This window comes from Bubalus bubalis, chromosome 10, assembly GCF_019923935.1.
Source record: "Bubalus bubalis isolate 160015118507 breed Murrah chromosome 10, NDDB_SH_1, whole genome shotgun sequence".
Lineage (NCBI taxonomy): Eukaryota > Metazoa > Chordata > Mammalia > Artiodactyla > Bovidae > Bubalus > Bubalus bubalis.
Genome location: NC_059166.1, coordinates 28303629 through 28329824, shown reverse-complemented (window position 1 = coordinate 28329824; position 26196 = coordinate 28303629). Strand labels below are relative to the sequence as shown.

Here is a 26196-nt window from a genome sequence, read left to right as displayed (position 1 = left end):
CCAGTGCACCAGCCCTGAGCACCCTGTCTCATGCATCGAAACTGGACTGGCGATCTGTTTCACCTATGGTAATATACATGTTTCAAAGCTATTCTCTCAAATCATCCCACCCTTGCCTTCTCCCACAGAGTCCAAATGACTGTTCTATACGTCTGTATCTCTTTTGCTGTTTCGCATATAGGGTTATCGTTACCATCTTTCTAAATTCCATATATGTGCATTCCATATATATATTGGTGTTTTTCTTTCTGGCTTTCTTCACTTTGTATAATAGGCTCCAGTTTCCATCCACCTCATTAGAACTGATTCAAATGTATTCTTTTTAATGGCTGAGTAATATTGCATTGTGTATATGTACCAAAGCTTTCTTATTCATTTGTCTGCTGATGGACATCTAGGTTGCTTCCATGTCCTGGCTATTATAAACAGTGCTGCAATGAACATTGGGGTACACGTGTCTCTTTCAGTTCTGGTTTCCTCAGTGTGTATGCCCAGCAGTGGGATTGCTGGGTTATATGGGAGTTCTATTTACAATTTTTGAAGGAATCTCCACACTGTTCTCCATAGTGGCTGTACTAGTTTGCATTCCCACCAACAGTGTAAGAAGATTCCCTTTTCTCCATCCCCTCTCCAGCATTTATTGTTTGTAGACTTTTGGATAGCAGCCATTCTGAACAGTGTGAGACAGTACCTCATTGTGGTTTTGATTTGCATTTCTCTGATAATGAATGATGTTGAGCATCTTTTCATGTGTTTTTTAGCCATCTGTATGTCTTCTTTGGAGAAATGTCTGTTTAGTTCTTTGGCCCATTTTTTGATTCAGTTCAGTTCAGTCGCTCAGTCATGTCCAACTCTTTGTGACCCCATGAATCGCAGCACGCCAGGCCTCCCTGTCCATCACCAACTCCCGGAGTTCACTCAAACTCACATCCATTGAGTCAGTGATGCCATCCAGCCATCTCATACTCTGTCATCCCCTTCTCCTCCTGCCCCCAATCCCTCCCAGCATCAGAGTCTTTTCCAATGAATCAACTCTTCGCATGAGGTGGCCAAAGTCCTGGAGTTTCAGCTTTAGCATCATTCCTTCCAAAGAAATCCCAGGGCTGATCTCCTTTAGAATGGACTAGTTGGATCTCCTTGCAGTCCAAGGGACTCTCAGGAGTCTTCTCCAACACCACAGTTCAAAAGCATCAATTCTTTGGTGCTCAGCTTTCTTCACAGTCCAACCCTCACATCCATACATGACCACTGGAAAAACCATAGCCTTGACTAGACGGACCTTTGTTGGCAAAGTAATGTCCCTGCTTTTCAGTATGCTATCTAGGTTGGTCATAACTTTTCTTCCAAAGAGTAGTCGATTGGGTTGTTTATTTTTCTGGAATTGAGCTACAGGAGTTGCTTGTATATTTTTGAGATTAATTCTTTGTCAGTTGCTTCATTTGCTATTATTTTCTCACATTCTGAAGGCCGTCTTTTCACCTTGCTTATAGTTTCCTTCGTTGGGCAAAAGATTTAGGTTTAATTAGGTCCCACTTGTTTATTTTTGCTTTTATTTCCATTACTCTGAGAGGTGGGTCATAGATTTATGACCTGCTGTGATTTATGTCAGAGAGTGTTTTGCCTATGTTTTCTTCTAGGAGTTTTATAGTTTCTTATGTTTAGATCTTTAACCCATTCTGAGTTTATTTTTGTGTATGGTGTTAGAAAGTGTTCTAGTTTCATTCTTTTACAAATGGTTGACCAGTTTTCCCAGCACCAATTGTTAAAGAGATTGTCTTTTCTCCATTGTATATTCTTGCCTCCTTTGTCAAAGATAAGGTGTCCATAGGTGCATGGATTTATCTCTGGGCTTTCTATTTTGTTCCATTGATCTATCTTCTGTCTTTGTGCCAGTACCATACTGTCTTGATGACTGTAGCTTGGTAGTATAGCCTGAAGTCAGGCAGGTTGATTCCTCCAATCCCATTCTTCTTTCTCAAGATTGCTTTGGCTATTCAAGGTTTTTTGTATTTCCATACAAATTGTGGCATTATTTGTTCTAGTTCTGTGAAAAATACTGTTGGTAGCTTGATAGGGATTGTATTGAATCTATAGATTGCTTTGGGTAGTATACTCATTTTCACTATATTTATTCTTCCAATCCATGAACATGGTGTATTTCTCCATCTATTTGTGTCATCTTTGATTTCTTTCATCAGTGTTTTGTAGTTTTCTATATATAGGTATTTTGTTTCTTTGGTAGATATATTCCTAAGTATTTTATTCTTTTAGTTGCAATGGTGAACGGAATTGTTTCCTTAATTTCTCTATTTTCTCATTGTTAGTGTATAGGAATGCAAGGGATTTCTGGGTGTTAATTTTATATCCTGCAACTTACTATATTCATTTATTAGCTCTAATAATTTTCTGGTGGAGTCTTTAGGGTTTTCTATGTAGAGGATCATGTCATCTGCAAACAGTGAGAGTTTTACTTCTTCTTTTCCAATCTGATTCCTTTATTTCTTTTTCTCCACTGATTTCTGTGGCCAAAACTATGTTGAATAGTAGTGGTGAGAGTGGGCACCCTTGTCTTGTTCCCGACTTTAGGGGAAATGCTTTCAATTTTTCACCATTGAGCAAACTTTTCATTTTATAAATGAGCACACACAGCGAGACCAGTTTTAGAAGGGGAAAAGTCATCTCTTGGCTCAGCTGAATGTTCTAAAGTTCCTAAAGTTTCTCAAAATGATTTCTATCAGAAATTGCTGCCTTTAAAACTTAAAAGTAAAACACATATTAGCTTATAAAATACCAAATAGAGGCTTTAAGGCTTACAGAAAATGACCATTAGCTTAGGAGGTTATTTACATTTTCTCATGGAGAGTTTTCCATTCACATCAACTGATTTAGCTCTAGAAAGACAAACTGAAAGCACAGCCACATGCAGAGTTTTGCATGGATAGTTCAGTCATCACAAAGCAAACTTCTGTAGTTAGGGAGTAAGACATAACAAGTTGTGCATTTCTGAGCAATTATAGTTAAAATGCCCAGGGCCAAGAATTCTTCAAGCCACCCAAGCAGTACAATAATTTTCCTGAAGTTCAAAGCCAGGAATGTATATATGAATTAAGCTCTTTCATTTAAAAATGTTTGTTTTTTAAAAAAATCTAAAATCCCACGTGTGCCCAAGTTTTAATGTTTGACATCATTGAGAACGAACCAAAGAATTACTATTTGGTTCAACCAGAGAAGCCAAGAACCAACCATGAAAGCCTCAAGAATCAGGGTATTTCTTCTTAAGAATTTATTTCAGAGCTGAAATGCAATAAGTTGAGTTTGCAGGGTGAGGGGTGGGGGGACTTCTGTAAAATACCATGAAAGTCACTCATTTCAGGAGAAAAGCTACATTTCATTTTGGGATAAGGCATGATGGCTATCTAGCCATTTTCTCTAGAGAACTGAACATGTCTCAAGACAGTTTCAGCAGATGTAGTTCTCGTGTGAAAAACCCAGGCAGCTTCCAAAGCATATATTAAAAATACAGCAATTGTGAGCTTTCCTTCTAGGTTTCTAAGTCTTCTCTAATAAAATCTAGAAATTAGATAAGCTAAAGTCTTAGGACTTTATGAAAACACAACCAGTTAAGAAAACAGGAGAGTTTTTTTCAGTAACATAAAACAAACAAAAGGTTAATATTTTTGCATATGATAAACTTATTTACAAACGAATTTTTTAAAACTAAAGTGCACAAATAAACATTTTAAAATTCATAAACATTCTCCTGGGAGACTAGTCAAGTCCCCTATAATTAAGAGAATAATAGACTTGCATACCTAACAGAGGGTCCTTAAAGGCAACCCACTCCAGTACTCTTGCCTGGAAAATCCCATGGACGGAGGAGCCTGGTAGGCTGCAATCCATGGGGTCGCTAAGATTTGGGCACGACTGAGCGACTTCCCTTTCACTTTTCACTTTCATGCATTGGAGAAGGAAATGGCAACCCACTCCAGTGTTCTTGCCTGGAGAATCCCAGGGACAGAGGTGCCTAGTGAGCTGCCGTCTATGGGGTCACACAGAGTCGGACACAACTGAAGCGACTTAGCAGCAGTAGCAGCTGATATTTATTCATTCAAATAAGAAAGAATAAAATGTCTGGCCAGTTCATCTCAGGGACACAAACATACCCAATGAACGTGATGTTAAAAATTAATAAATTTGTAGACCTTTTTTCCTGTTCATCTATTTTCAGTTTATTTTATAGAAATAAACCTATTGAACCTAGGAGTTTAGAGCTAAAGTCTTTCCTCCCTTACACAGTGAAGAAGAAAGGGGAATGTAACTACATCAACAAATGTAGACTACTGTCAGTGAGTAAAAGAACGTGTACATGTAATAGAATGATATTAAATCCACGGTCTCTCTTGAGACCATGAATCCTCAGAATCATGGAAATACAGCTGCTTCTCCAACCTGCAAAGGTGATCGGAATTTCCACCTTTAAGCTCTGGGAAGTTGTGGTGCCAACAGGAATGTTTCTCAAGAAATGTAACACGTTGCAATCTGGTTTCAAAAATGGACGTGAATTGACTTATTAATTCAGCCAGTCTCATTAAAAAAAAAAGTCCCCCGGGGAAAGAATGAAAGCCAAAATCCATTTTTTATGGAGATGGTGATATAGGTGAGGAAAGAAAGCAGGAGTTACAAGGAGGCAGGATTACAGGCACTGCAAACTGGACAAAGGGGATTGAGAGACAAATGAAGAAAAGGGGGGCACATCAAAGGCAAATTTTCATAATGGCTTGTGCTGTTCCAAATAACAAGAACTCATTTACTTCAGTTAACATCCAGCTTACTACTGAACCCAACCCCACACATCAGCTAGTTCCTAATAACACCCATTTTAGATCTTTTGGTCATCATTCATATTGGGTCATTAATAGCAACCTCCACAGAAACAGAAATGAAATCAAGAATTGAGTATTTATATACATGATGTCAAATAAAATTACTTTGCCAAGTGTTTCAGCCAAGAGTTGTCAGAAAATTAAACCAGAATTCATTGAGGAATGGATCTTCTGACACGTTTCAGATTTCAGTACTGCAAGCTTTCAGGCAAAGGAGGATAAAGAGGAGTTGTACTTGGCACTAAACCAACTTCCTCCCTCCTAATGGAGGGTCTTTGTTCCTGTTACTAGTGACTCACTGGGTTACCTCAGTGAAGTAAGTCCCTTCCTCCTGGTGGGTCTTGGTTTCTCTATTCACCACAGATAATCCCTGTAAAGGACTTGAAGTTCCTAGATAAGATGTAGAATTTCAGGAAAATTTGGCATCCATAGAGTGCTGAAATCTATGACATCATTAACCCAGTTCTCTTCGGAGTTATAGCCCACAAAGAACTTCTATTGTCTTCTCAAAACTAGCCCTGACAATAGCCTTGAAAGTATAAACATCACACTTGAATAATCTCAAAACTCAGCCCAGCATCACTAACATTTGAAACAAGATTTAAAGCTACCCTGCAATAAATAAACTGCCATACTTACACAAGGCTATTTCAAAATACATTTAATATGGATTTTCTTTTTCAACAGAGCACAATGCTGGGAAAAGTAGAATGATTGTACAACAGGCACAAAATGTTCCAGTTCATATTAACCTATGATTCCCAGGCCTTAAAATTCCATACACTTTCAGAAATACACTGTGGCTGTTTCTTAAGAAAGACTCATGAACTGAGTTTGAGGTGAGCCAGGTATAGGTCCTCTTCTCAATTATCAAGACTGCCTCTGTCTAATCATGTTTCTCCTGCCCTGCCCCCGCCCCTCCTCCACCTCCGTCTCCACACCCCCCACCAATATCTTAGGATGTACATCTTTTGTCATCATGTGATATAAGAACACAAGCCACAGGCACAGTCCCACAGACTGTGTAACTCCAAGAGGTCAAGTGTGCTCTCTCTATGAAGTTCATGACATGTGAATGTTGGCACCACAGCAAAAATTACACATAAATCTCCAAAACACCCCCACATAACCAGGATTCCTTTTCTCTCTGATAAAGAGACCTTATTTTTCTCCTGTGTGTCCACTCAGTGTTAATAATAGTCCTTTCTCTTTGCAGAGTTTTGTTCATCTCGGTAAGCTCTGTCACAGAAATTAGTTCCTTGTAGGAAGGAAAGTAATGACCAATCTAGATAGCATATTCAAAAGCAGAGACCTTACTTTGCCAACAAAGGTCTGTCTAGTCAAGGCTATGGTTTTTCCAGTGGTCACGTATGGATGTGAGAGTTGGACTGTGAAGAAAGCTAAGCTCCAAAGAATTGATGCTTTTGAACTGTGGTGTTGGAGAAGACTCTTGAGAGTCCCTTGGACTGCAAGGAGATCCAACCAGTCCATCCTAAAGAAGATGAGTCCTGGGTGTTCTTTGGAAGGACTGATACTAAAGCTGAAACTCCAATACTTTGGCGACCTCATGCGAAGAGTTGACTCATTGGAAAAGACCCTGATGCTGGGAGGGATTGGGGGCAGGAGGAGAAGGGGGTGACAGAGGATGAGATGCTGGATGGCATCACCGACTCGATGGACATGAGTTTGGGTAAACTCCAGGAGTTGGTGATGGACAGGAAAGCCTGGCGTGCTGCAATTCATGGAGTCGCAAAAAGTCGGACAAGACTGAGTGACTCAACTGAACTGAACTGAAGGCTTGCCTGGAGAATCCCATGGACAGAGGACCCTAGCAGGCTATACTCCATAGGGTCACAAAGAGTTGGACACGACTGAGTGACTAACACAGGCTTTTATATCTCTTCGATTTCAATGCACTACCCAGATTTCCCCAATTTTTTATCTCCTTTCCCATAAGGAGAGTTTCTCCATCTATACTCTCCCTTCCTCTTCCACTCTTTGTTTCTGATTTACCAAGAAAATTTTGATTGGTCTTGCCCATGTGTTAAATACTAGAAAGGGAAAAGTGCAGAGCCAGAGCTCTGATTCAGAAGGTGGAAAGAACAGTAAAAACTAGAGAAGGGCAGGGCTAAGAAAGCATCCTCATAGAGACCATCATTCCAGTGGTAGAATTATGGAAATGGGGGTAGAACTAAACTGACAGTTACAGACCACTCTGCCTCTGACTGCCATGAAAGAAAGTGAAGTCCTCAGTCATGTCTGACTCTTTGTGACCCCACAGACTGTAGCCTACCAGGTTCCTCCCTCCATGGAATTTTCCAGGCAAGGAAACTGGAGTGGGTTGCCATTTCCTTCTCCAGGGGATCTTCCCCACCCAGGGATCGAACCCAGGTCTCCCGCATTGCAGGCAGACGTTTTACCATCTGAGCCACCAGGGAAGTCCTAACTTTCTGACTGCCATGACCTCATTACAAATCCTCATCTTGGCAGACAGATGGTACAGCAGTGATCTCAGGACAATTGGAAGCGACAGATATAACCATGGTCTTTCAGGCTTGTTGCTCCTGCTATTGCATTCCTAGCTCATGAAACCAGAGAGCAGACGTAAGCCATAAAAGGGATAATGGAAGCTACAGGGGAGATGAGGGGCCATAGCCAGGCAGCGATGCACAGGAGCTGGCAAATTCTGTTTTCAGAAGAGCACAAGGAGAGAGTGGTATGAGGACTGGGCATGTTCTTTTAAATCCATCATCTTTTATCAGCTTTACTAGCTCAGAAAGTTTCCTGAGGATAAAACCAAGGCCTGTCTGGCTCCTAGGACCACATGCTGCCCCTGGCCAGGGTCCATGTTTTGCTAAGTGACTGCCATAGGCTTACGAGGCAGGGCCCCTACAAACAGGGGCCCTGAGACTTTAAATCTTATAGGCTCTCTTCTGAGAGTGATTATCGATAGTCAGGACCTAATAGTGTGGGTGTAAGGCAGGCCCAGGGCCAATCATGTCTCTGTCACTGACTGATTGTGCAGACTTTGGGCAAATGGCTTAAACATCAATTTCTTCATCTGCAAAGTGGAATTGTGAGGTTTAAATGGCAGAATGCAAACAGCCTACAACCTGGCATGTAATAAGGACTTGATAAGTATCATCATTACTATATGCTTGACTATCCATTGTTTTGGTGTTACTTGAGTTGAAAACATTTGTGAATGAAAGAAGGACAAATATCAGGTTAGGAGTTGGAAAAAAAATTCCAGTCATTGGTTTCAAATGACCAGCACCAGCCTTGGAACTTGAGTCACTACTGACTCTCACTTCTAAAAGCCACTGGAAAAGTACCACCCCCCATGCAGACTCCACCTCATTCTCCGCAGGTTCTTACTTCTTAGAAAAGGAGAATGATTTTCTAACTCAAAACCTGAGATATATGTCCTGACAAGTACAAGAGGACAATGGTATGGAATAATTCAGTCTGGTTCCAGTTTAATCATGCTAGAAAGTGAGCCCAGTCAAGGGGGACACCAAGGCTCTTTAGTGGCTCTCTCTCCACAACTCCAAGATGGCTGACACCTATTTCCAAAAGACACTGGCTGGGTGAAGACAGTGCTCTTAACATGCTACTTAATAGGACAGCTTAGTGATAAAGAACCAGCATGCCTTTGCAGGAGATATGGGTTCCATCCCTGGGTGGGAATATCCCCTGGAGAAGGAAGTGGCAACCCACTCCAGTATTCTTGCCTGGGAAATCTCGTGGACTGAGGAGCCTGCCCGGCTACAGTCGATGGGGTCGCAAGAGTTGGACATGACTTAGGGATCAAAACAACACCAATCAAGAATAAGAGTAATAAGTATTATCAGCCATTGACATCTTGGGGAGAACTATTATCAAGATCCCCTAAAAGGACTCCGAATAACAGCTTAGGGGAATGTGGCAAGGACAGTAAGGAACAAGAAGTGATTTGTAAATTGGTATGATACCTGAATGTGATGCCACCCGGACCCTTGATACACAGAAATGGAGATGGGAAATCAATCAAGTGAGGGAGGGTGTTGGTAGCGGTTTTGATTCCTAATTTTATCTAAGTCTGGTTTTGCCCCTGTGAATTTCAGGGCCGCGAAGTCTGACGTCACCTCCAGGTAGCCTCCCACCAGCCTGGGGTCCGGGGATGGCAGGAATGCAGCGGGTGAGGACCAAGAGCTGTGACTACATCTTTTTCTCGAAATCCCCCCAGGGGCCCAGAGTTGGACGCTCCCCTACGGGCTCATCACGTGTGCAGCCCAAGCAGTGCAAACCCAGCAGAGGTCTGTGGTCCCCGGGCGCTAGGGTGGTTTTTAGGGTTTTCTTTCTTTATGATTTCCCTTCTTGTTCTCCACAGTTGATGATTTTCTGCAGAAAAACGGCTGAGAAAAAGAACCTATTTCATTTCCAGTTCCCATCACTGCGATTTCCACATGGATGTGACGTTCAGTCCAGCTTCCGAAATGCCCAGGTGACTCACGCGGGGACACCCCGGGGCGGGGCGCAGGAGTTTCTTTGGCTGCGCGGCGGGGCGGGGCGGCGGGGCGGGGTCGGGGCGGGGCAGAGTGCATCTGGCTTCCCGCTCCTGCTGCGCCTCCTGCGCCCCCTAGCGGCGAGATCAGGGCTCTGGTAGTCTGGGGCTCGTGTCACGTGACTGGAAAGTCCCTGGGTGGAAATCCCCGCTGTCCGCGGGCGGTAAAACAGAAAGGGAAAAAAGAGAACTGGCAGTCGGCAGCCTTCGCGGCGGCCAAGTGCGACAAGCTAGGAGGCCGTGGGGGCGGAGCGGCGAGAGCAGCCGCCGGGAAGACTGCGGTGGCAGCAGCAAAGGAGATCTACACCCACCGACCGGCCCGCCGGAGAACTAGACCGAACCAGGCGTCCATGGGGAGCCGCCTCCACCCGGCCCCGACCTGAATTGCGACCCCAGCCTGCGGCGCACGCTTGTCTTGACCTGGACTTGGGATTTCTGAAGAGGATCGCGCGGCCCGAAGAGGTAACCCCGCGTCCCTGTGCCGTCTGCCACGGGCTCTCCCGGGACAAGGGCTGCGAGTGCGAATTTGGCAGCGACCCGCGGGCTGGCCCGGTCGATTTGGCCTTGGTTTTGCCGCTGTCCCAGAGGGAAGTTTGTTGGCCGTTTGTGACCCCTGTAGGTTCTGAGCTGCTGAGAGTGGAGGTGGCCGCCAGATGTTGGGGTGACAGCCTGTATTCTAGGATCCAGCCAACTGTTCCTTGCAGCTCATGCAGAGAACTTGAACGGCAGCTGCTTGGGGGAGAGTCGCCCCCGGAGCCGCTTGGTCCGGATGGTCATCGGTGCTTTGCTCTTCGGCTTGTCCCTTTTGGAGTCGAGCTCTGCATGCTTACGGCCACGTAGACCTTGCAGAAGCGCCTGGCCTCTTTCCAGACTGCAGCACTGGTCCAGAGGGGTGGGATGTCGCAGCGGCAGCAAACCCTAGGGGGCGGGGGACCCGGTCAGCTCTCCTTTCCCGGGAGGGCTTGCAGACACTCCGAGTGCAGCAGTGTCAGAGAAGTATGCATGGAGCAGGAGGTCGTCCGCCTGCCTTGGGGGGGGGGGGACGGCTGGGGTGACTCCAGTTTAGAGCATCTGCAAGCCCCTACCCCCAAGTCAGACTGTCTTTGTCAGCCGGGGTCGTCCCACATCCTGCCACCTGGCCTTTCAGGAAAGCCAGTGGTATTAAGTAAGGAAGGAGCTCAACTCTTGTTGAGACCGCTTTGTTTTCAGTTCTCCCTGCCTCTGATCTTTCCTCGGAAAGCCACTCTGGTCAACTCTCTCAGGGCAGCCTTTTGGGAGAACCGGTTTTTGAGTCTTCTGGACCACAGCCCCAATGTCCCAGATTATTAAGCAGCCAGTTACTGCTTCATTCATGTGTCCTAAGGTCCTTCTTTATTTTTTTCAATTCTTTGTACAATTTTTGAGTTTTTGAAGTAGTACTTTCTGAAAATTTCATATCTGTTGGTAGGCCAATGAGGTATCAGAAACATGAAAGAAATGTTATGGGTGATATTGTCTTTGCATATAAGGACATTACATTCATAGCTCAGAAATTCTTTATCACAAGTCAGATTATTCTTTAATCTTAAGTGTGGAGAAGTCTAAGTCCTGGACACTTAGGCAATGGGTATTGATTTCTTTTAAGGAGGCAATGCTGCAGGCCATTCAAGGCTACACCAATGAATGAGGTGACACTGGACTGTCAGATATTGACATTTGCATGTCTTGCCTGTGGTTCTAGCGCTCTCTATTTGAAAGATCTTAGGTGCAGAAGAAAATAATAGGACAGTCAGAAAAGCAAAAGGAGGCTACACCTCATTTGTTTCGGATCTTCTTGCCTGTTTCCATGTGAGAGCAGCAGGCACTGCAGCCACAGGTGTGGTGTTGTGAGATTAACAAGGGGATGGGTTTAGAAGACAGGACTTCTAGGCAAAGCCCTGCTCTGGGATGGTGTGGAACCTACCTGAGCAGGACCAGTACTGCAGGTGCTGTAGCTGGAGACTATGATAGTCATGTGACTTCATGCTGGGGAATAAGGTTATCTTTGATCTGTTGCCTCAGCATCAAGCTGATGGTCAGGCAGTAGAAGCATGTGGTCAGGCCATGCTTGCTGAGTGATGGATGGACAAATGAATGACATCATGAAAGAGGCTTTTGCCATGCCACCAAGGGGGGAGCGTGTGTGATGTTTTTGTCCCTTAGTTGCGTCTGGCCTTGCCGTGATTTTGCCCAATTCCACCTGCAAGGAATGTCTGACGTCAAAAAGGAGAGATTACCATTTGACCCAGAGAATGACTTCTTCCAGGCATCATCTAGCTATCAGATTAAGAATCCGGATCTAAATCTACCACCAGAAGACTCCTCAGAAGCAACCTCGGAGTCATCTAGCCCACCTGTCTTCCTGGAGTGGGCCATGAGAATTTAGACCATTTTATCAATGTCTTTAAGAAAGCTGAGACCTACCCAGGACAGGCTTTCTTGTAACATACTTTTCTTCTCCCTCTTAACTTGGTTTAACTTTCTCATCTAGAGTCTTGCCCTAGAAAACAGTATGCTACAGGACTGGGATTAACAATCACAGTGAAACTTCCTAGAGGCTCTGTTCGTGCTCGGAAACTGTCTTTGTCCTCATCTTGGAAATTTGGATGGATGGCAGGGCACTCTGCTCAGGGTCAGTGAATGTCAGCTGGCTCTCCACAAAGACATGAGCTGTAAAGTCCCATGTTAAATCAATTCACATCTTCCCATGCTATTGTCATGGATTGGAGATGCTGGGGTTATCCCCTTCCTCTTTCATTTGTCCTGAGTGGCCCCCTCTAGCTGCAACTTCTTTCCTTGTCTGCTTCCAAACTTTTATTTCTTTCCACTGGTTGGTTGTGCTTGAAGATTTCAGGATGAAGACAGGGTGAGAAATCAATCTGAGTATTGGTAGCTGGAAGATGATGATAAAATTGTGTTGGCGGTTGAGTTCAAGTAGTACAGTTAATTCCATCATTACATAGAATATAATTCTGTGCTTTTACTATCTGCCCTTGGAAATGTAGGATTTATTATTCTAGTATTGTTATTATTCTAATTATTCTTCTGATGTTGTAAAGTTCAGTGGAGAGGTTCTGAAAGACTGCTAACTGTTTGCTCTTAAAATTGGAAAGCATCTTGCTGGGAGTAGACTTTTTTGTTGGTTATAAAACATTCAATTTAACTCTCTATGTATATATATAAATAGCATTTTATAAGTAAATGCTTTATAAATGTTCCTTTTGGGGACTATAGAGAAAACTCCAATTGACACCCTACATAACAGCATAAAATTGCAGAATTTTCCACAAAATATTTGTTGTCTTTCCAGTATAGGGAGGGTGTGCTTGAAAGAGGTAAATCAAGACATGGACTAAAAAAAAGAGTTGCTTGGTGGTGCTCTTAGAAGAGGAGCTGACTTGCCAGGGCTACACTGTGCCTGTAACCAGCATTCAGGGCACCTCAAATCCAGTGTTTGCCCCTAGAACAACATCAGGATGAGAGAGGAGTTTCAGTCAGTTAGAAGGCACCGTACCTGTTGCTGACAGACAAGCTTGGCTCCCTGACAAACGTTACTGAAAACACGGGTTATTCCCCTCCTCCTCATTGCCCACTCCTCCTCTTGTTTAGACTAATCTTTAAAAATGATGTAACTTAAAACTGTCCAGTGTGAGTTCATCTTTGGGGCCAGCTAGTATCCTGGGAGTAGAGGTGACTAAGATCTTTTGCCTGCTGCTCAGGGTAATGACGAGATCAGACGGTGGGGTTTCCTGCAGGCAGGTATATAGGAGTCATATCAAAGTCAGACTAACGGCGTGGGGTTTTCTTTCCCTCCTCTTCAGGTATTGGAGAGCACCATGGCTGAGCAACTCCTTCCTCTGGCCTTGTATTTGAGCAATATGCGGAAAGCTGTGAAGATACGAGAGAGAACGCCAGCAGATATTTTTAAACCTGCCAATGGAATCATTCACCATTTTAAATCCATGCACCGATACACTCTGGAAATGTTCAGAACTTGCCAGTTTTGTCCACAGTTTCGGGAGATCATCCACAATGCTCTCATTGACAGAAACATCCAGGCTTCCCTGGAAAGCCAGAAGAAGCTCAACTGGTGTCGAGAAGTCAGGAGGCTTGTGGCGCTGAAAACAAATGGTAAGACGTGCTTTTGTCTAAGGGTTGAGGTGGCTCCTACCATGCTGCGTCCCTATTTATTAAAAGGCACCAGCCCCAAATCAAATCTCTTAAGACTATAGGTACCTTAGTATAGAGACACTCCAAGGGGCATGTGACAAAAGCAAGCTTGCTGTGTGAGTATTTGAATTAAGGGTGATTTCTAGTGCATGTTAGAGAGCAGAGCACACTGAACCTTGGAGAATGCATTTCTGGACACTGTGCGTTAGGTGTATGTGTAGGGTATGTATGCATGATTTCTGTATATAATTCTTGTGACTGTTTAATCATCTGTGAAATACCCTTCCCTTACGAGTAATGGAAATATCAAAAGGCTTTAAACAGTTTAGAAGAAAAGCATGGTGTGAAAATCAATAGTGTTTTCCACTGTCATTAGAAAATGCTCGTGATGATGGCCTTACACTTCTTGAATTGATGGCATTTTATGGGTTAACCAGTGGCTGTTGTCAGCTCCTCCCTTACCTAGGTTCTGCTGCCTGCAGTCCCAAGATACTAACTAGACAGATAAACCTGAGTTCTTAGTGCAGGTTTTAGTCCTCTATTTCATTCTTTTTAGGGATTCCTAGTACTGTACTGCATTTCTTGCTATCTGTGACTGTCTGCCCAATGGCTGTTTACGACTCATTGCTGTTTCCTGTTCTAAACTTCACTGCTTTTTTTTTTTTTAATTATTTCCTTTGAGCAAGAGTATGCACATCACAGAAACATTCAAGCCTAGTGTTAAATGTAGAAACAAAATTCTACTTTATAAATGTAGTTAATTATTACAAGCAGCAGTAGACTGCTTATTGTCTAGGTAAAAGCAGGAAACTCTTGCCCTTAGATCAGTGACAATCCTAAACCATCCCAATTATTTTGGTTGATATACATCTAAAGGCAAAATAATACATCTTCATTGACAGTGAGACCAGATGATAAGTATGTTAACTTAACTAAATGAATTGGTACCTTCACTTTGGCCGTTTTTGACTTGGGTAACTTGGCACTATTGAGGGACATGACTTTTTGCTTGGGTTTTGGGGGTTAAGTGCATCACCTCAACATTGTGCTTTTATTTTTGAAGCATAGATTCTTAGAAACATAGAAAACGGAGGCTACCCAGTGTTTACACTGGTTTTGGCATTAAATCAAGAGATGCTTAGAAGTAGGTAATTATGTTAAGTCATCATCAAGGGGTTTATATTCCTGACAGTTTGTGGTTTTAACTCTCCCATTTTGTTACAATAAGAGGTGGAGTCAACTTTGGGAGAGTTGAAAAGAAGAGATTCTGCCAAATTAGAAATGTGGTAATAAGAAAAAAACCATTTTATCATGAACTGAACTGAGATTTTAGGTTCAACTTGCTCTAGTTCCTTAAGGAAAAAAATGGAATATAAAAAGTAAATACTTGTCTGCAAAGATATGCATTTAAGTCAAGGATCATGCTACAAATAAAACTACAAAGCAAGTGCATTTTGATATCATTTTCTGAGAGATGGGGGTTTTGAGTCTCAGAGTCCTTTTATTTCACCACTTACAAGAAAATTCTTTAAAATTCTGGAAAAGGAAGAAAAAATATTTAGGGGAAGAGGAAAACAAACAACTTTTCCTTTCTGATTTTTATTAGCACCATTTTTTTTTTTAAGTCTTCCCCCTATAGGAAGGCTCTTCAAAGTCAATGATCTATTTGGGGAGGGGGTGATTCACAAGTTTGCATTTGAGGATATGAGACTGCGGTGAATGAGGAAGGGAGTAGGTGGTATAAAATTGAAACTTCATTTGAAAAATTCCAGCGTCTATTGGCTGCAGCGATTTCACTTGTATAATGAGTAGCCCTATTCCAGCTCACCCTGACCACACCCACTTGGAAAGTCCAGGGTGCACTTCGCAGTTTAAATGTCTACACACCAGAACAAAAAGTACAATAGCTGTTGCTCAATTGCTAGTCAAATAACTTAGCACTGGGGAATTCCAGATGTTACTTAGGGAATTTTATGCTGGTGCATCTCAATAAAGAACTGAAAGTAAGCACAAGAAGAAGAAAAAAAGCCTTATCTTTGCTCTAGATTTTGCAAAGGGGAAATTTCAACAGCTTGCAATTGTTGCCACACTTCTGCCAAGACACAAGACTTGAGCGATCTTTTTGGTTCATTTGTTTGAATGTTTGTTTAGCTAGTTTTTCTGACTATGTAAACTGAAAGGATATTGGCTGTGGATATGTTTGAGGGTAGTGGTGGTGGTGTTGTTTACAGTTTAATTAGGATATGATAAAATTTCAAATAGCCTCATTGCCCCATACAGCAATGTAAGGAAATAATTGAACTTTTCTTTATAAAAACAATTATGCACTTCCCAGAAGAGTCTAAAGAGTTAACTTTTTTAATATTAAACACTTCTCTGAAACGTTTATTCTTTGGAGGCAAAAAAAAAAAAAAAAAAAAAAAGCCATTTCATGAGTTGTGGATATTTAACCTATAAAAGTAACAAAGTGACAGAGTAAAATTAGATCTATCTTTTTCTCAAAAGGCTCAGAGTTCTTAAAGTGCCATCCGTAAACACTGACTCAATTTTCAAATGTAGATATCTAGGCACCCTTTAACTCTGAAAAGGGACTCTAATTGCTAGCAAGCGGGTTCACACAAGGCATTTATAGGCGGTGGGGGTGAGCAGGCTAGTAGGTAATTCTGTCTCAATCCCATTTTATAAATCAGGAGAGGAAACTCCCAGGCCCTGCATGCTGTGGTGGGGTGGTCAAGTCATTTACTCCTGAGTCATGGCCAGACGGTCCCTGTCTAGTAAGCGGAGCCAGAGCAGCTTCCTGGTTTGAGCATGTTGCTCTGGGTGTTCTCTCTCAGGGTCAGAGAGCAATAGGACCAGCATCTGAGCCAGAAAATCAGGGCTTGTTAAAAAGGAAGGGACTTCAGAGATCATAACCCAATGCCCTCATCTCACAAAGAGGAAAAATACTCAGAGGTTAAAAAATTCCCCACCGAGGGCAGAGCCAGACTGGAGTCAAGGTCTCCAGACTCTCAGTCCTTGGTTCCTTGGGCTTTGTTAGTAGCATTCATTACACAAAAGAGTTACAAGAATGATTTTTTATTTTTCCCTTAAAGCTGTCATCACCTAGTGAAATAGTACCAGCTGGTCCTTTGGCATTTGTTCACAAGCACTACTGGGTCCCCACTCATAGTAGCAGAGAGGCTGGTTTATTTTGGAAACCTCTGCTAGGCCTTAGATGTGGATTGCTAGAATTTGCTTCCCTTCTGTCCTCAGGTGACGGAAACTGCCTCATGCACGCGGCTTCCCAGTACATGTGGGGTGTTCAGGACACTGACTTGGTCCTGAGGAAGGCGCTCTTCAGTACCCTCAAGGAGACGGACACGCGCAACTTTAAATTCCGCTGGCAGCTGGAGTCTCTTAAGTCTCAGGAATTCGTGGAAACCGGGCTTTGCTACGATACCCGGGTATGTTGGGGTTCCTCCTCAAGCGTCTATTGACAGAGCTCCATGGTGGGAAAACTGCACCTCCGACCAGTCCCTGCTGTCAGGGAGCATATGGTTTGCTGGGTCACATGAACTTGGCTAAGCAGAGTCAATGGAAAACACCAGAAACCTCCCGTGGGATGAACCCAAGGCCCTTGTCACTGCTGGGAGGTTTCCAGGCAGCATCTTCCCAGCTGGAGAGTCATTTTAGAATGATCTTTCTGATCACGGGTTTTCCTGTGGCATTTTGGCTGTTTGGGGGGTTTGATGACCCTTCGCTTGCTTTACTGAGCCTGCCAGTCAGATTCAGAGGGCGCCTCCCCATCTTCGGTCACAAGGCTGGGACTTTGTGCACAAAGAGCTTGGCTTAGTGCTTCAGCAGGGATTTTTCTGAAAGCAGGTGCTGTCCCCCTGCTCCTCTGCTTCTGAGTTTGCCTTGAAGTGGGAAAAAGTAAAGGAACAAAACCAGAATTGGGGGGAAAATGGGTGATCATTTGAGTGATGATCTCAAGAAAGGGTAAGAGTAAGCTCAGTGATACCAGTGAATAATTATAGAGTGGAGCCAAAGTTGTTTTTTAATGCAGAGTACATTCAATAGTTTCTTTCCTCTCCCCTTAGAATTGGACCGATGAATGGGATAGCCTCGTCAAGATGGCATCCGCAGACACACCTGCGGCCCGAGGTGGACTGCAGTATCAGTCACTGGAAGAAATACACATATTTGTCCTTTGCAACATCCTCAGAAGGCCAATCATTGTCATTTCAGGTGAGATGCCTGCTGATGGCTTATCTGTATTTAGGTGCCTTTCAGGTTTAATCCCTCACCTCTTAGCGTGACCCAAGTTCCAGGCTAAATGGACTCCCGTGAAAGTCTCAGAGGGTCTTATCTTTTCTTTCTCTTTCCTTAAACAGACAAAATGCTGAGAAGTTTGGAATCAGGTTCCAATTTTGCTCCTCTGAAGGTGGGTGGGATTTACCTGCCTCTGCACTGGCCTGCCCAGGAATGCTACAGATACCCCATTGTGCTCGGCTATGACAGCCAACACTTTGTACCCCTGGTGACAATGAAGGACAGTGGACCTGGTGAGAAAACCAAGTATCTATTCACATTTGTAACTGCTGGTGAATCCTGCTATACCCTGTTCTTACTGAACGTCAGGGTTTGCTCTTTGGCTCCTTTTTGAAAGCCTCATTTAAGTGTATTAGTTTTATTTAAATATAGTATTCTGTCATTTGTTTGATTAGCAACAATAATGCACTAATCATAATGCCCCCCCACCCCCGCTTGTTTTGTGTGTCGTTTGGGACCTACTTTGAGCATGTTAGTGGCAAATAGGAGATAATGTCTATTACTGCCACCGTTTCTTAATTAACCCGTAATACAGTGCCTGGCCTTGGGCAAGTAAATGTCTGGCAGGCTAGCTATTACTGTACTAGCTTAATGTGGAACTAATAGGGTACTTTATAAATGCTTTAGGTACAATATTTTATTTCATTTCATCTTCACAGCATCCATGTGGATGCTATGAGCACTGATAGCCTTACTGTACAGATGAGGCACCTGAAGCTCAGAGAAGTTAAGTAACTTCCCTAATGTCACAGAGCTGGATAGTGGCAGAGTCAGAATCTGAACTCAGGTCAGTCTGAATCTGAAGTGCAGTAATTTAACCAATAAGACCCGCTGCTTGGAGGCTGCTTTATATTCTGTGAACTTCCTGGAAACAGTGTATTTTATATTAGAGTTTAGCACAGTTTGTTTCCCCATTTGATTTTGTGGCTAGATAATACTTTTCCATTCTGTAATTGCATCCTTTCTGCATTTTCAAAATGCAGTCGTTTTATATATATATGACCTCACACAAAATCTTGTTTAGTAGAATCATTTTGCTTACCTGTTATTTCTTTTTCCCTCAGAAATCCGAGCTGTTCCACTTGTTAACAGAGAGCGAGGACGATTTGAAGACTTAAAAGTTCACTTTTTGACAGATCCTGAAAATGAGATGAAGGAAAAGCTCCTGAAAGAGTACTTGATGGTGGTAGAAATCCCCGTTCAAGGCTGGGACCATGGCACCACCCATTTAATTAATGCTGCAAAGTAAGCAGTTTGTTTTTGGCTCTATCCTGTGTCATCTTTAAGCTGCTTCTGCCTCAGAGACCAATAATAAAGTTTTTTGAAGCCAGTTTCCTCCAACGTGAAACAAATTTAGGGGCTTGTGTGTGTCAGAGACAATCAGCTCAAGCGGCACTGACTTTAGTTTTCAAATAAAAACAAGGAATTTTTCCAGAGGATTGTCCTGTGTATCTGGATGCTTGGAAGCCAGCACTGTGGCTTCAAAAAGTGCATTCACATCAAGGATACTTTTTTTTCTTTTAATTGCCCTAGTGCTAGACTAACAAGTGAAAATTCTTAGAAACAAAAGCCTCATTCTCCTGGCTTCTGGGTAAGGCAGACACATCACATGCAGGCCGGGCTGTAGAATGTGTTTCTGTAGCAGCCACATGAGTTGGCCACGTGGATCAGGGAGGAGAGACCCAGAGTGCGGGTTTACAGGTATCAAGATTGTAAACACTGGCTTGATGATAAAGAGATGCCTGTTTCCTAGAACTTGAAGTGCACAACACCGAGAAGGCCTAAGCTAAACAATTTCTTAGCGTGGAGATGAACAAATTTCAGTGAGTCAGAAGTCAGTACAGAGTGCCTGTGGGTGCGTCCGCCTCTTAGTTACTGCTCATGGCAGTTAATGCTGATAGGCACCACATACACATTTAAAATTAATAACAGCAAAATACAGAATGCAACATTCCCGTATAGTTTGTGCTGGAAAGTAGACTCATCCCAAATGAATACCCTGAATAATGTTTCAGTAGAAATCTGATCTCTGAGAACTTAGATAGTAAAAGTAACTATTTCAAAGAGGAATAGAATAAGTATAGCAGCAGTCCCCAAGTAACCCTTTCTTTAGCATTATCTGTAATTTGGGGTGGACCAAAATTAATTAAATGAGACTGATTCTCAGAATAGTGATATCTTCTCAGCATTACTGGACTGTGTTACGTTAGAGGTGAAAACTATCACGACTGCATTTCAGTGGGTGGGTAGAAAGTTATTGCCACAATCCATATTTTCAGCTTGCTCTATGAGCCAATGATGTAAAATTGTGTGTGGGTCTGTGTGTGTGTGTGTGTGTGTGTGTGTGTGTGTGTGTGTGAAGTCTCATATTTTTCCTTTTGTTCTTTAGGTTGGATGAAGCTAACTTACCCAAAGAAATAAACCTGGTAGATGATTACTTTGAACTTGTCCAGCACGAGTACAAGAAGTGGCAGGAAAACAATGAGCAGGGACGGAGAGACACACACCCCCAGAATCCTCTGGACCCTTCCATCCCCCAGCTTTCTCTCATGGAAATCAAATGTGAGACACCTAACTGCCCATTCTTCATGTCTGTGAACACCCAGCCTTTGTGCCATGAGTGCTCAGAAAGGCGGCAAAAGAACCAAACGAAAGTCCCAAAGCCCACCTCCAAGCCGAGCCCCGAGCTGCTCCCCGGCCTGGTACTTGGGACCTCCCGGGGGGAGGTCTGGAGTCCTGCGGAGCCCACCGGAGGCCCCCACTCAGCCCCTCCGACGGCACCCAGCCTCTTCCTCTTCAGCGAGACCACGGCCATGAAGTGCAGGAGTCCCGGCTGCCCCTTTACCCTCAACGTGCAGCACAACGGCTTCTGTGAGCGATGCCACAATGCCCGGCAGCTGCCAGCAGGCCACCCTGCGGACCCCACACGGCTTCGCGACCCGGGCAAGTGCCGAGCCTGCCTCCAGGATGTCACCAGGACGTTTAATGGCATCTGCAGTACTTGCTTTAAAAGGACTACAACCGAGGCTGCCCCGAACCTCAGCTCCAGTGGCTCCCTGTCCTGCCACCAGCGCTCCAAGTCCGACCCCTCGCAGCTGGCCCAGAGCCTGTCCCCACACGCCTGCCGCAGAGCCGGGCCTGAGGCGTCCCCAGCCACACGGACTCCAGGGGACAAGATGGGGACCAGCAAGTGCAGGAAAGTGGGCTGCATGTACTTTGGGACCCCAGAGAACAAAGGCTTTTGCACGCTGTGTTTCATCGAGTACAGAGAAAATAAACGTGAGTGTGACGATGGGTTTCCTATCCTCTGTTTTTAAAACTCCCGAGTAGAAGGCTGTATGCGCCTTAACTTCAAGAAGGGAGCCCCTCTGGGCTGTGGGGGAGAGTGTGGCTTGCCTGGGGGCAGAATCCCAGTAGTTCTTCTAGCATGCTTGGAAGTAAAAGCACAGAATAGCATGTTCCAGGACCCACAGAACTCTGTGCAGAGTTCAGAGGATTTGTTTTATAAGGTCATGCAATGCAGTGTTTGTAAGGTAGAGTTCAAACAAGACTTCTTTTGAAACTCAAGCGAACTAGAGAAAATTCAAAATCTGAAGAGAAGTAACTGAAAAGAGGGCTTCCCTGGTGGCTCCAATGGTAAAGAATCCGCCTTCAATGCGGGAGACCTGGGTCTGATCCCTGGGTCGGGAAGATACCCTGGAGAAGTGAATAGCTACCCTCTCCAGTATTCTTCCCTGGAGAATTCCATGGACAGAGGAGCTTTGTGGGCTACAGTCCATGGGTCACAAAGAGTCTGACATGACTGAGCAACTAACACTTTAGGGCTTCCCTGGTTACTCAGAGAGTAAAGAGTCTGCCTGCAATGCAGGAGACCTGGGTTCAATCCCAGGGTCAGGAAGATACCCTGGAGAAGGAAATGGCAACCCACTCCAGTATTCTTGCCTGGAGAATCCCATGGACAAAGGGGCCTGGCAGGCTACAGTCCATGAGGTCACAAAGCGTCAGACATGACTGAGCGACTGACGCACACAGACAGCTGGCAAGAGGGCGGTCTCCACTGACTACATAAGAATGCCTTTGTGGTTTTAGAAATATCAAATCTGAAAGAAGGATGGGCACTTAATGTCTCTGCTTGTTCTGTGGCTGTGACCTACCTGTACAGCATGTTCCAAAGGGAGAGACTTGTAGAGTCAAAGATGTTTTAATTACAGTGTTATTTCTGTTGTTTGTTTTGCTGAGTGTAGAAAGGTTGTTCTCCTAGAGTGCAACCGGCCTAATCTGTGTCAGTAAACTGTCCTGCTGGGTGGCCCATAGGTGTTCCTGATGAGCCTCCACTCTCTTGCAGATTTAGTCACTGCCTCCGGGAAAGCCAGTCCCACAGCCTCCAGGTTCCAGAACGCAGTCCCCTGCCTGGGCAGGGAATGTGGCGCCCTTGGTAGCACCGTGTTTGAAGGATACTGTCAGAAGTGTTTCATTGAAGCTCAGAATCAGAGATTCCATGAAGCAAAAAGGACTGAAGAGCAGCTGGTGAGACCTCTCAAGGGACTTCCCCCTCTCCTGCAGGCCCGGCCTCCTTCCCAGGGTGATAAGTGGGCTTTTCTCCCTGCCGAGTTCCAGGGAAAAACCAGGGGAAAAGTCAGCCTGGCCCCCAGACTTGGACGTGCAGCAGTTCCTATTGATTTTCATGGCCTAAGTTTACTTTTGAATTCATTTGAAGAAGCAAATGAAACTAGCCATGGAATAAAACCCACGAAAGCCTCTGAGAAGCCAGATGTTGATCAGAGACTTCTTGGATTTGTAGCACAAGTACAGACCTCTTAGTGGCCAGCAGGCTCCTTAACTAATAACTTATCCTCTGTCATGAGATCCAAGGAGGAGGCAGATTGCCCCGGGTGCCTCCACTTACTGGCCAAAAGAAAGCAAGCATTTATTGATAGATGCCTTGCCTATTGGTTGTTGGATGGTAGGGAATGTCTGAGTGACAGTAGCTTATTATTCACACAATTACTGTTCATGCGATTACCATTCATGCAAACGGAAGCTGGCCTCTGTGTTAGGGTTGGTGGTTCCCCTGGGCCTCCCTGGGGCCAAGGTCTGATTTCATGGGATGGGGAAAAGCGGTCCTTGGAGACTCCAGCCCACAGGCTGCCACCTGTCCCCTTGGGCAGGCAGATGCCCCTCACTTTACTGGGCCCTTTGTAGGACCCACACTGTCAGTTGAACAGGGCACCGTGTTCTCCCTGCACACATGATGACAGTTCTCTCTGCTCTCTCCACCCAGAGGTCAAGCCAGCGCAGAGACCTGCCCCGAGCCTCACAGAGCGCCTCCAGGTCCAAGTGTGCACGGTCCACCTGCCGGAATGTGCTGGCCTGCTGCAGCCAGGAGCTCTGCATGGAGTGCCAGCACCTCGGCCAGCGAGCGGGAACCAGCACCCGTCGGCCAGAGCACACCCCAGAGGAGCCCCCAACGCAGCGCTGCCGGGCCCCCGCCTGCGACCACTTCGGCAATGCCAAGTGCAATGGCTACTGCAATGAGTGCTTTCAGTTCAAGCAGATGTACGGCTAACCCAACCCAGGGGGCCAACCCCAGACCCGGAGGGACCTAGAACCTTAGCCCGTGGGGCACCCCGGTGCCACTCCCGAGGGCCCTGCCCTGCAGGCTGAGCCTGGGCTGTCTGTGAGCCAGGGACGAAAGAAACGCTCGGTCACCGGCCAGGAATCTGAGCACAGCATGTGACGGGCCGCGGGTTGCACAGGGTCAGCCTGGAGCTGCTGCTCCTTCTCCCCTTCCGAGCAGAAGGCTGGGAACCTCCAAGCCAGGACAGCCCCACCATCTTTAGAGAAAAGGGAAAAGATGCAGGATCCGGCTGGACTGGGAAACCCAGAGCCAGTCCCCTGCCCTCCCTCAGCATCTCTCGGAGACCAGGAGCTGAGGCCTCAGGGCCCGCAGGCCCTCTGCTGGAAACTCAGGAAGCTCAGGGAGCACAGGCTCAGACACAGACTCAGAGACAGACCTAGAGCATCAGTCAGTCGCGGTTTTGCCCTACTGGCCTCACTCCTCTCCCACGGACACGGCACAAGCAGAACCATCCACAGACTGTGATGCTGAGGCTGAACACAATCATGAAGAAAAGCAAACCAGCTGCTCTTTACGATATGCACCTTTCAAGACTCAGAACATCTTAGCAGGCAGATGTGTAACTCTTGGTTACGGCTGTCTTCTAAAGTTAACTCGAACTGAGATGTGCATACATTGTGTACATATATCACGGCCCCTTATATTCTGTATGAGGGAATTTTTTTTTTTTTGGTCATGTTGAGATGCTGCCCTAGAAGTTTTAAGTAACAGGACTGACTAATAATAATAACCTATTTTCTGGTTGTTGTTGGGGCAGGAACCTCTCATAGACAGCTTGCATGAACCCCACTGGCTGCTCTGTGGAATGGAAATTCCTGTGTAAATCACTTTATTTATTTTATTACAAACTTTAAGGTTATTTAAATGAAGATGTTTCTTCTGGTCTTCAGAAAATGCTTGCTGTAGTGTCCTCTTGAGATAAAATAAGACTGACTATCAGAAGCAGGCAAGTTCCTGATAATGGTGGGGGAGTCACCTTTCTCCATGCACTTTGCTTGCCTTCCCTAGGAAAGAAACAGTCTCTCCCACAGTAAATCTATTAAAATCTCACGCTTTCTCATGAGACTTTTGGCCAGAGCCACTTTTCAGCCCTTCAATGAGAAGCCATTCTCTACAGTGTATAAATGGTTCTGTGTATCCTACCTCCTCAGAGAGACGATTGGGAAGGAGCAGAGATGAGATCGGGGAAGATCACGGGGAACGATGTTGCCTTTGATGAAGGGTTTGTTTGCTGTGTTGATGCTGTGTCATGGGATGTGGGGCGGTGACCTCGCAGCCAGCTTAGCACTGGAACAGCACAACCTTGTAACCATGAGTATGAGGAAACCTCTGTCTGTCCTTGGCCCGCAGCTTCTCTGTGTGTTTTGTGTTACTGTCATACTTGTGCTAGGAAAAAAAAAAAAAAAAAAAGAAGCACATTGTCCCCAGAGGTAAAGGCTGCTATTTTTTTGTTGTTGGTCTGGACTTACAACCTGAAAATCTTGCCTAATGCTCCATAGCCTTTACTGGTCTGACATGATGTGTTTTCCTCTTGAAAATCCATATACCTTTTCCCTTGGCATATCCCTTTATGTCTTTCTAAAGATTTCAAATAAACGTCAGTGTTTTCATTTAGTTCTTTTAAAGTTTCTATTTTAATATTTTATGTGTATCAATATTTTCATTCTTAATGTGAATAAATGGAATATTTATGCTTATTATACAAAACATTTGAAATTTGCACATTTAATTGTCTCTAATAGAAAACTGTTGACTCTCCTCTATTGGCTTTCTTCAAGTTTTCCTAAATTTAAATGTAACTTTTCACAAAAGTCAAAATTAAAAAGTAAATTATTTAAGAGCAAATTTGGATGTTTTCTATTTATGAATGATGAAAGAAAAGGGCCCCCCATACTAAGATCATGCTTCCCAAACAGTTGTTTCAATGTGCACCTGGTCAGGGGGTACATCTCTCACCCATAGGTAGTAAGAGAACCTGCTCTTAAGGGTAAGGCCTCTGGTTTAACAGGGAAGATACTGAGGCCCAGAGGGGAAGTGGGCAGGACCTGCCAGTGCCTGTTCCCATGAGATGCAAGGTCCCTGTGCTCCTACGAAGGCTCCTGCCCTCAGCTTTACTGAAGTGCAGAGAGCAAAGACAAGAGGGAGGAGCAGAGAGAGACAGAAAAGGAAAGAAATCAGAGGGGAGGAAGGAGTGTAAGACTCCAGGGTCAGATCTCAGAAGAGGTGACCTACCGCTGTGGTGGCCGTGAGGACTGGTGACCCCAGTGTCCTGGGAGATTATAAATAACCCAATCTTCCACCCAATACAAGTATGCCCATAGAATATCAATGCTGAAGAACTGTGCAGCTCCTGGGATCTTTTTTTTTTTTTTTAAAGCTCCTCAGGAGATTCTAATCATCAGCCATATTTTAGAATCATGCCTTTAAAGAAATATTTATAATATTTTTAAACTTACTGTGGGAACTTTTGACATACGAGAAGTATGTTGTTGAGAGTACAAAGTAGTTGAGAGTGTTATGAACCCTCATATGTCCATCCAGTTTCAATAATCAACACCTTGCCAAATTTGTATGTCACCTTCTCTCTTTTTTTTTTTTTTTTTGACTATTTCAAAGCAAATTTCAGATAC

The 26196-nt window shown here is 44.5% G+C and overlaps 1 protein-coding gene across 5 annotated transcripts; it reads left to right on the top strand.

The window, feature by feature from the left end:
- The first annotated feature begins 9602 nt into the window (after positions 1–9602).
- On the top strand, positions 9603–25180 carry TNFAIP3 (TNF alpha induced protein 3). 5 transcript variants are annotated; one of them, XR_003111886.3, is made up of 9 exons: positions 9604–9891; positions 13269–13578; positions 16870–17060; positions 17697–17844; positions 17991–18161; positions 18993–19173; positions 20318–21207; positions 22243–22455; positions 23210–23348. XR_003111886.3 is itself a non-coding variant. In XM_006074679.4 (9 exons), exons 2-9 carry the CDS (start codon positions 13284–13286, stop codon positions 23492–23494), a joined length of 2343 nt encoding a protein of 780 aa, XP_006074741.1. In that variant the 5' UTR covers positions 9605–9891; positions 13269–13283; the 3' UTR covers positions 23495–25180. The 5 variants fall into 5 exon arrangements, 4 of the variants coding, with proteins under 4 accessions (XP_025150263.1, XP_025150264.1, XP_006074741.1 ...); XM_006074679.4 differs by having other exon boundaries at positions 9605–9891; positions 22274–22455; positions 23210–25180; XM_025294477.3 differs by lacking the exon at positions 9604–9891 and adding an exon at positions 11939–12079 and having other exon boundaries at positions 22274–22455; positions 23210–25180.
- Positions 25181–26196: the final 1016 nt, after the last annotated feature.